The sequence below is a fragment of the Plasmodium gallinaceum genome, assembly GCF_900005855.1.
Source record: "Plasmodium gallinaceum strain 8A genome assembly, contig: PGAL8A_v1_108, whole genome shotgun sequence".
NCBI classification, from domain to species: domain Eukaryota; phylum Apicomplexa; class Aconoidasida; order Haemosporida; family Plasmodiidae; genus Plasmodium; species Plasmodium gallinaceum.
This window is the reverse complement of record NW_021628228.1, coordinates 274,992-285,987: the sequence shown is the minus strand read 5'-3', so window position 1 is coordinate 285,987 and position 10,996 is coordinate 274,992. Positions and strand designations below refer to the sequence as shown.

The window sequence follows — 10,996 nt, the reverse complement described above, 5'->3', positions numbered from 1 at the left end:
TAAAAAACACGTCTTATAGTTTTTGATTAGTTAACTTTTTTTTTTAATTTTTTATTATGTAATTATATGTGTATCCATTTATATGGTATGTATGTATTCTTCATATAAAAAAATATACAATATTTTTTAATATTCATTTTTTTATAGACAATTAAAAAGTTTAGTTTTTCTATTAATTCTCACTAAGAATTAGTGTTATCCGAGTAATGTGTAACTATATAAATAAAAATGAGCTAGTTTATTTGTATAAAGATTTATGTCAATTTTTCATCAAAAAAAATACACTATTAATGATCATATTAAATTATTTTAAAATATTTTATATATCATTATTTTCAAAAATTGTCTTAAAATAATTTCTTTAATATTTTATTTTATTTTATTTTATTTTTTTTTTTTTTTATTTGAACTTTTCCTCTTTTGTTCTTTTTTTACTTTTTTTTTTTTTTTTTTTTTTTTAATATTTAACACTTTTATAAATAAACCATAAAAAAAAATTCATAAAAGGTCTTAGGAAAATTAATTTATTTTATATGAATTTAAAGACCAAAAAATAGTTTAATAAAAAATGTGTTCATTAAAAAATCATAATATTTCTAATAGATTAAATTACAAATTAAAATATTAGAGATGTATATTATTCAATAAAAGGTTCATTTTATAGATGAAGAAAAAAAAAAGAAAAAACAATTAATAATCATCAGAATTTTTTGATCGAGATGATATAATAAATTATAGGAAATTTTTTAATGATACAAAAGAGATATAAAAAAGTAAAAGCACTTTTTATTCTCTTGATTTTTAAGAACAACTAATATATATATAAGTTTATTTAAATAAAAAATAATAATAGTATTAACATATAATCAAATTAAATATAATATAGCAACATAATGGATGAATGTTTAATAAACCATGAAAAAAATAAATATGATGCAATATTAAAAAAAAATAAATTTCTTTATAAAATTCAATTATCAAATACAAGGTATGACATTATTAGAAGAGTTGTTCAAGATTCAAAATACTGGGTAGAATCTCCCCCAGATTCTAATGATTGGGATGTTATATGGATAGATACATCTATATCTGAAGAAAGGTTTCGCAAGTTAAAAAAATTTCAAAAAATTAATCATTTCATTGGAATGAGAGGTATAACAAGAAAAGATGAATTATCTAGAAATTTAAAAAAAATGAAAAAGAATTTTCCTCAAAGTTATAATTTTTTTCCTCTCACATGGATTTTACCTAATGAAATTTCTGATTTTAAGAATTATTATAAACAGAAAAGTAATTCAAAAACATACATAGTTAAATTAAAGAATTCATGCCAAGGAAAAGGTATTTATTTAACAAAAAAATTAGATAATATAAATAAATATGAAAGTTGTATAATTCAAAAATATATACATAAACCATTACTAATAAATGGCTTGAAATTTGATATAAGATTATATGTTTTAATAACTGGATGTGATCCTCTTAGAATATTTTTACATGAAGACGGTTTAGTGAGATTTTCAATTGAGAAATATAAATTACCAAAATCAAAGAATCTAAAACAAGTAAATATGCATTTAACTAATTTTGCAATCAACAAAAAATCTGATAAATTTGAAAATTCTCTAAATCCTGATGATGCAACCATAGGACACAAAAGAAGTTGGAAAGTAGTTTTAGAAAAACTAAAGGAACAGGGATTACCTATGGATTCCATAATGACAAAAATTGAACATATGATTGTTAAAACAATTTGCTCAATACAACCTGAATTAAAACATTTTTATAATTCAGCACATATTAGTGACTATTCAAATAGTATGTGTTTTGAAATTTTAGGATTTGATATTTTATTAGATCATAAATTAAAACCGTGGTTACTTGAGGTAAATCATTCTCCTTCTTTTAGAACGTGTTCTATGGTTGACGAAAAGGTAAAATATGCAGTTATAAGAGACACTTTGAATATTTTATATATGCGTTCAAAATATAGATTAATTCATATTCAAGAGTATTTAAATTTACAAAAGTTTAGAAAAAAATATAATCATTTGTTAGTTAAAAATAAAAAAGAATTGAAGGAAAAATTAACTATAAGTAGATTTCAGTATGAAAATAAAAATCTGGGTGGATACAAAAGAATTTACCCATTAGAAGAATTGTTAGATTATGAAAATCTAATATTATATGTTTCCAATGCTTGGAATAAATCAATAGGTATACCATATTCTATGAAAAAAGATTCATTTGAATACTTGTTTGAAGAACAAATAAAAAAAAAAAAGATGGCAAAAGAAAAATTATCTATAAATGATAAATCAACTGAAGAACAAGTATTTTCTCAAAATAATTTAGAATATAATAAATACTATTCACATAGAGCTCATGTGAATATTAGTAATTGTTCCACCTCATGCTAAAAAAACAATCTAACATAATATTATATAATGCAATTGTTTCCTTTTTTTATTTTTTTTTTTTTATTTATTTTTTTTTTTTTTTTTTTTTTTTTTTTTTTTTTTTTTTTTTTTTTTTTTTTTTTTTTGTTGTTATAAATAAATATATATATTTCAAAGAATTAAAAATAAGACTATTTTAAAAAGTGAATATTTTAAAGAAATTATTAATAAATATAAGATTTCAAAATTTTTAATCAAGACAGATGAAAATTAAAGTTTTAAAAAAAAAAATAATTTTTTTTTAAGCTCTTTTTTTTTTATTCTTAAATATTTATATATTAAAATTGAAGAAATAAAATTATTAAATAATTAATTGAAATATTATTATAATATTATTGTCTTAATATTTAAAAATGAAAACAAAATATATCGGATTCAGTTAAATAAATTAGATTAGTATATTTTTTAAAAAAAGTGAATAGAATATTTATTTTTGATATAGTATATTTAAATAAAATATAGATTAATAATATAGGTTAATAAAATATAAAGTTATATTAGAAATGAAATTTGGTATAAATACTAAAAAATGCTATTATATTATTAATAAGATTTATATAAAATTTTTAATTATTTCAAAATAACAATGTAAATATTAATATAAATATTTAAATTCACAAAAATAAATATTATATGCAGGTTATGCTAAAAAAAAAAAATTAATTTTAATAATAATTAATATATTAACAGATAAATGAGAAGATAATATAAAGATTATAAAACTTAAAAATTTTTATCATACTAACAAATAATATATATATATATATATATTATTTATACTATAAAATTTTATAAGAAGAATGAAACAATGTAAATGTTTTTGTTCGAATAATTTTTTATGATAATTATTTATCATATTAAACGATAAATAATCTATTAATACTTGAATTCTTAATAATTAAAAAAGTATTAAGTAAAATAGATAATTAATATACCTCCATGAATTTTTTTGGTTTTTATTTTATTATATTTAATTTATTTAATTTATTTAATTTTGCAGAATATTTAACAAACAAGTGCACATGATACAGTTATATCGTCCATTTTTCCTCCTGTTTTATGACAATTAAATATTTTATTATAATTTTTTATATATGGTGACATCCATCTTTTCATTTTTGAATAATTAAAAGCTTCATTTGCTATTTTTTCTGATAACATTGAAAATTCGTTTTTTTTAACTATGTTTAATATTTGATTATCATATAAATTATCCCATAAACCATCTGTTCCTGCAACAATGATGTCATTTTTTTGAACTTCTATGTGTGCAATTTCTGCATCTTTTGGTTTGCTTAACGAATTACTACCTAGCTGATAAGGGAAATTAAATTCATATTGTTGTGGCTTTGACTTGTATATGATATTATTATTTCTAATTATCATAAATTGAGAATCACCAATTACTGCTGTTGATACAGTATTGTTATTATTAAAAATGATCAAGCAAATAGTTGCTGATCCTTCAATATCTGTATTTAAATAAGCATAATTTAAAGCATCTTCTATTTTCATATTAATATTTTCATTTATTTTTTTGTGTAGAAGTTGTAAAAATTTTTCAGGATATTTTCTTGGGTTTATTCCGTATTTTATCCAAGATCCTACTCCATCAGCAATTGCCATGAAATCTTGACCATTTAAACAACAATCTTCACTTTCTTTTTTATCAGGATGTTTAATTATTTTGTAATTAGTCGAAAAGGAGTGTTTATTAATTGAAGAATATGACTTTTTATTCAATGAGAACAAAATATTTCTTTTCAATTTATGTTTAATATAAATAAGGTTTGCAAAATTAAAAAAATTAAAAGGTAAATTTTTTTTTAAAAATAGATGTGGTGGTTTAACCACAACTTTTAGCTCATTTGAACATTTATTAAATTTTTTATCACATTTTTTATTATAATTTTTGTTTTTATTTTGACTATGTAAAAAACTTAATTTATCAAGAACATTATTTAACATTCCCAATTCATTTTTTGTTTTGCTTTTTTTTTTTAATTGTTTTTCAAGTTCTTTTGAAAATGTATTAAAATTATAACGATAAAAATAGTAATCATCCTTTTTCAATAAATAACTCATTTTTCTTTTAAATTTATCTGCAACTATAGAATAAACATTATAGGAGGTTTCTTTTTTGTAAGTTGACATATTACTTAAAAAAATAATTAAAAAAAAAAGAAATATAAAAATCATTTATTATTTAAATAAAAAATAGCTTAATTAAAATAAAGATGCTGTAATATTTCATTAGTGATTCATTTTTTTTTTTTTTTTTTTTTTTTTTTTTTTTTTGGAATAAAAAAAAAAAAAAACAAAAGAATATTTTTACTAAGAAGTATAAATTAAATACTTATAAATATGTATTATTATAGCTATTTTCTAAATATTAATAAATAAAAATTAGCCTCTTTATAAATATCATGGAAGTTTTATTATATATATAATAAATCTTCATAAAATTAGCTTCAAAGCATACAAAAAAAAATAAAAAAAAAAATATACAAAAACCCTAAAGTTGGATATAATTCTACATTAAGATATTACATTGTGCTACATGGTTATTAAATTTTTTAAAATTAAGAGAAAAATATTATTTTTTTAATTTATAAATTCATTTATTCATATATTTTAGTTTTATGATAATAATACTTCCATATATGTATTGTATTATTTTTGAAAGTCCTTTTTTTTAAATTATAGAGGAAATAAATGAAAATATTAAAAAAATGATATGTAGAACAAAATATAAAAGATTTTTTATAATTAATAATTATAAATAGTTTTTATTAATTAGTATAGTAATTACTATTGAATCTCTCTTACCTTTTTTTTTTCTTTTATTAATATTTTGTTTTATTTATAAATTGTGTTTTATTATAACACTATTAAAAATGTAAAATATGCATATGTAATTCCCATATTATATTAAGTTAAATATTTTAATATCTAAAGAAAAAAAATTAAAATATTTTACAAAAATGGTTTATGTATATTAATTCCTTAACATTTTAAACCTTTTATAAATTATATTAATAAAGGATATGATATTAATGTTAGTAATTTTCTTGATTTTAATATTTTTTATTAAAATGAAATATTAAAAATTTAGATAATGAGCATAATATATAATAAACACAAAAATGTCTATAAAAATTTAATTTATTTAAAATTATTAATATCTATTAAATATACTTAATAATGGATTTTTATTTTATTTTATAATCATACACTTTATTAAAATTAAAAGTTATATTGCAAAATGCTTTTTTCTTTTGTTTATGATATATTTTTTTTAATATTAATTTAAATATGAAACAATTTATATAAAAATTATAATATTATTTTGTAAAAATTTTATCATATATATGAGTTTTTAATTTTTAATTAGGTATTAATTATTTTTCTTCTGACTCAATATTTCCTTTTTGTAAAGTTAGACTATATATTCATAAAATATATTTTAACTTTTTAACTATATATTTATTTGTTAAGAACAAAATAGCTAAAATAAAAAAAAAAAAAAAAAAAAAAGAAAATTAATAATATAATTCAATTATATATAAAAATTAAACATAAATATTTCTTAGATTTGTAAAAAGAGGCGACACATCTTTTTTTTTTTTTTTTTTTTTAATATATTTTATTAGCATTTTTTCAAATTAAGGAATATGAATTTTTTTTAAATTTTACTTATTAAGTGATAAATTTAAGTAATTGTTTTATTTTTTTGAAACGTCATTTTAAAAAAATATTTTAAAGAAAATTTTCTATTAACATAGAATATATATTAAAAAAAACATTAAAAATATAATTTGTTTAGTGCTATGTTGCTTTTTCATTAAATTAAGAAGATTAAAATGTGGTAGTTAAACGCAGCCTTGATTTAAATTTTACATTTCTTTAGATTAAAATTAAAAAAAATAAAGTTGTTTGTGTGCAATATAGTACATTTTTGTTTCTTTGAAAAAAATAAAAATAAAGAATGATATATTTTACAACTACCCTATTAAGTCATGAATATAAAAACTTTAGATGATTTAAAATATAAAATTCATAAAATTAAAGTTTTGAATGAAAATGATAAGAAAGCAAAATCCATTTTAAGAAAAGCTGCTGAACAAGTAATGGTATAAACATAATACATTAAAGAAAACAAAAAAAAAAAAAAAATAAATATATAAAAAAGATGAAGTATATATATAATATTGATTTTGATTTATATTTATGAAAACATAGTTCTTGATTGATCAATTTTTTTCATAAAAAAAAAAAAAAAAATTCATAATATTTAAAACATTCAATTTTTTTTTTTTTTTTTTTGTTAATACAGCCAATTATGAGAAAAAGGCGTTTTTCAGTTGAATTACTTTCAGAATTTCTGCCTGCAAATCCAAGTTTATTAGGTCTAAACATTGCAAAGAATTCAGAAATTAAGGTATATATATTTAATTGAAAGTTATTAAATATTTTCAGCTTAAATAAAAAGAGATAGCAATAAAAATGTAAAAAGTTGTTCTTAGTGAAATATGGAATCTATAAATAAAAATAAAAAAAGTCTTTTATAACAACTGATTTTCACAAATATGCAAATAAATATTTGTATATTAGTATATTTTATTATTTTTTTTAATTTTTATAGATAAGACTTCGAAATAAAAAGGGAAGTGAACTATTTCATTTTAACGATATAATGGGAACCTTACTACATGAATTAGCACATATAGTACACAGTAGACATGATAAATCATTTTATGAATTACTAGATAAACTAATTTTAGAATATAACGAATTGTACGCATATAAAAACTTAGGATATACAGGAAAAAAAGTTGGTAATAGTAAAAATAAATCTATATTTTTTAATAGCAACCCGAAGGTAATGGCTGCACAAGCTGCAGAAAAAAGATTAATGAATAATTTTATAAATAAAGATGGTAAAATAATCAATTTATCCCTTGAAAGCTGCTTAACAGAGGAGCAGCGTGAAAATTTATTTAAAAGTAGAACAGAATATGATGATAAAATTTGCTCCGTAAATAATGATGTAATTATAATAGATCCAGTGAATAATTTTTATAAAAATAAGGAAAATGAAAATTTTGTAAATTATATGCCTACAAAAAAAGACAAACAACTTCCAACAAATTCCATAAATACAAAATATACTGTAAATTGTGCAAACTCAAATAATAAAAATAAAAATTATTTAAATTCAAAAATGAATATAAATTATATAAATAAAAAAAGTTATGAAGATAATTTTGATGATAATCCAAAAAGAAAAGCACCTGTGCTCAATAGTTACAGTAATGATCATCAATATTTACTATAAACATATTTAAGAATTTATATAACTATGAAATTGAAAAAAAGAGAAAATATATTTTATATACAAGAATATATATAAATAAAATATATAACTGTTTTTATTCTAAACAAAAAATTGTATTTCTTTAAATTAATCTAATAATTTTATTATTTTAATATATAAAAAGAATATAAAATAGAAGTACTATAAGTATTCTTTTTTTAAAATAAATATATATTCATTTAAATAAAATATACGATTCATTATATATATAATATTATTTTGAAATATTCATATAAGAAAAGAAAAAATGAATTAAGATACTTAAAATTTCTATGATTCATGGAACTAACAGTTAATTTTAGTGATTTAGAACAATAATTATATATATAAGTTTTATGACAATATATAATGCATATCCAAACAAATTAAATTTATATATATATACATTAAATGTATTATTAATGAATTCATTTTATTATTATTTTTATTCAGATGATGATAGTGTACATTTTTTAGGAGCAAAAAAGGTTGACAGTGATCAGAAAGAAGTAAAAAATGGAAACAATTCTTTTTTTTGTGATAACTTTTATATAAACAAAAATAAAAAGAGAAAAATAATTATTTTGGATTAATGTTAATTTTAAAATTAAATATATATATATGATATAATAAAATAAATATGCATATATTTATAAAATATATATAAAATTACACAATCACAGATAATTACTGAGAATCTCATTTCTTTAAAAAACAAAATTATTCAAATAAAAAAAAAAAAAAAAAAAGTTTATATATATATATTTAATATTATGTATCACTGAACTTTTAAATTACTTATTTTCTATTTTAAAGTTCTCTCATTTCTCTGTATTATCATTCCACTCAAATTCTTTTATTGCTTTCAGTTTATTTACTGAAATCTACAAAAAAAAAAAAAAAAAAAAAAAAAAAAAAGAAAATTATTAAAGTATACTTAGGAAGTTCATTTATAAGATAAATACAACATTAAAAAAAAAAAAAAAAAATTACTGTTTCACTATAATTTAATTTTAAATCTCCTGTTGGTGGAATTGATGGGGGATTAGGTGGAGGAATAGACAATTTTATAGTTGTTGATATAGAGTTATCATATAAATATTCCGAATCTGTATTTTCTTTATCTTTCGATTTTTGTATTTTGTTTTCACCTTCTATATTTGTTTTATCCTTTTCCTCTATTTTTGAATTATTATTTATGGTTCCGTTAATTTCTTTTGTTGAATTATTTGTTTCATTTTTTTGAGTATCATTAGAATTTGTGTGGATATCATAATTATTTGGAGACATTTCCAATGAGCTTTGTTTAGAAGTTTGCATATTATTCATACTACTGGAATTGATGTTATTCATTATATGATGATTTATGCCTTCATTCGGAGGGTTATTATGTTGTATTCCATTAGTTTTATTAACATTATTGTTTATATTTATACCAGGAATTGTTGTTCCCTTTCCAGTTTGTGCATTTGAAGATAAATTTGTTGATATTATTGATGTTTCATTAGGTGGTGGTCCAGTGGGAGGCATTACAGAAGGAATTGTAGGCAATACTGAAGGAGGCATCGTTGGAGGAGCTGAAGGAGGGACTGAAAGATGTACAGATGATGGAATAACTGGAGGTATTGCTGATGGTGTGGTTGGTGGAGTGGATGGAGGAATAGGTGGAGAAATACCTGGGGGAATACAAATTGGATGAGTTTGAGGTATATTTGTTGGTAAATTGGGTGGCATAAAAGACCCTGATAAATGTATATTTTGTGGATATTTATGAGAAATATTAGGTGGCGTTGGTGGAGGAATATTAGACGGGATCCCTGTGGGAGTTGATGAATTCATATTATTAGGTGGTATATTTGAAGATACATGAAAGGGAATATTTGGTATTGTCAGATTTTGCTGATTGTTAGAAGAATATAAATTGGTACTTAATGGTGGTTGCATCATATTTAAATTATTATTTGGTAAATATAAAGGTGCAGATGACATATTTTTTTTTTTTAAATCTGTTGAGTTAGATAATAAATTATGAGGTGGTAAAATAGGTGAATTAAAACCTGGAAATGTAAAATTTCCTGTTTGAGCTTGTTGCAAAAATTGCTCCATTGTAGGTGCCATAGCAACTTGTGCCCAGTTAACTCTTTGTTGTCTTTTAATATCTTTATCTCCTAGTTTCTGTTTTAACTTATTTAAATTTTCTTCAATAATTTCAGGAGGTACTCCATTCATTCCTCTTATAATAATTTCAGGATCATTTCTTTTTGGTAATGCATTAGGTACTACTTTTAAATTAGTTTTATGTACTTGTAGCATATGTACAACTAAACCATTAGCTATATCTAATTTTCTATTGCATTGCAGACATTTAAAATGCTTTGCCTTTTGATGTTGAATAAGAATTTTTTCATCGTCAAATTCCCTATCACAATAATAACAAAATGGCTTTAATTCTATATTCACTTTACGTTTTTTTCTTCCCATATTTTCTTTTTTTATTTGGATTATAAATAATTTTATTAATAATAATATTTATTCATGCTACTATATACATATATATATATATATGTATATAAAAACTTAATTACTTTATTTGTATAAGAAAAAGAAAATATATTTTTTTTAAAACTAAATGTAAGTAAAATAGAGTAAATTCTGATTATTAAAAAGTTTCAATTTTATCAAATATAACAATGCAAATAAGCTAAAAGTTTTTTCAAATTTAGAATTTCATGTCCAAAGAATAAAAGAATATATAATTAAAAAAAAAAATAGAAATTATTAAAAATAACTTAAGCCATTTCTACTTAAATCTTATTTTAAAAAAAAAAAAAAAAAAAAAAAATGTATATGTAAAATGATAGTGAAGCGGGAATACAGTAAATAATCCTTAAAATTTTTAAAAAAAATTAGATTAAAAAAAGAAAATTATATATATTATATCTATTTATAATTTTCTTTAAAAAGAAGATAATATTTTTTGAAGATAAAAAATTAAAAATATATAATATCATAAAAATTTTATTAAAAAAAAATTTATTTGCATAAAAAAAAGTAAAAATGCTTTAAACATTGAAAAAAAAAAAAATAAAAAAAAAAATTCTCAGATATTTAAATACACAGAAATGTTATAAAAAATATTTCACAAATATATTTCTTATGTAGTAGTTATTTTATTATTTTT

The 10,996-nt window shown here is 19.0% G+C and overlaps 4 protein-coding genes across 4 annotated transcripts; 2 read left to right on the top strand and 2 right to left on the bottom strand.

Moving 5' to 3' along the window:
- Positions 1-893: 893 nt before the first annotated feature.
- PGAL8A_00385900 (tubulin--tyrosine ligase, putative) lies at positions 894-2,420 on the top strand (the record flags this gene model as incomplete). Its single annotated transcript, XM_028670201.1, has 1 exon — positions 894-2,420. The coding sequence occupies one exon, from the start codon at positions 894-896 to the stop codon at positions 2,418-2,420; it is 1,527 nt and encodes a 508-aa protein (XP_028526976.1).
- Positions 2,421-3,464: 1,044 nt separating this feature from the next.
- PGAL8A_00385800 (protein phosphatase, putative) lies at positions 3,465-4,658 on the bottom strand (the record flags this gene model as incomplete). The annotated part of the gene is made up of 1 exon (XM_028670198.1): positions 3,465-4,658. The coding sequence occupies one exon, from the start codon at positions 4,656-4,658 to the stop codon at positions 3,465-3,467; it is 1,194 nt and encodes a 397-aa protein (XP_028526975.1).
- Positions 4,659-6,478: 1,820 nt separating this feature from the next.
- Positions 6,479-8,408, top strand: PGAL8A_00385700 (metallopeptidase, putative; the record flags this gene model as incomplete). The annotated part of the gene is made up of 4 exons (XM_028670197.1): positions 6,479-6,592; positions 6,796-6,900; positions 7,105-7,771; positions 8,269-8,408. The coding sequence occupies 4 exons, from the start codon at positions 6,479-6,481 to the stop codon at positions 8,406-8,408; spliced, it is 1,026 nt and encodes a 341-aa protein (XP_028526974.1).
- Positions 8,409-8,784: 376 nt separating this feature from the next.
- On the bottom strand, positions 8,785-10,296 carry PGAL8A_00385600 (zinc finger protein, putative; the record flags this gene model as incomplete). Its single annotated transcript, XM_028670196.1, has 1 exon — positions 8,785-10,296. The coding sequence occupies one exon, from the start codon at positions 10,294-10,296 to the stop codon at positions 8,785-8,787; it is 1,512 nt and encodes a 503-aa protein (XP_028526973.1).
- Between the last annotated feature and the right edge of the window lie 700 nt (positions 10,297-10,996).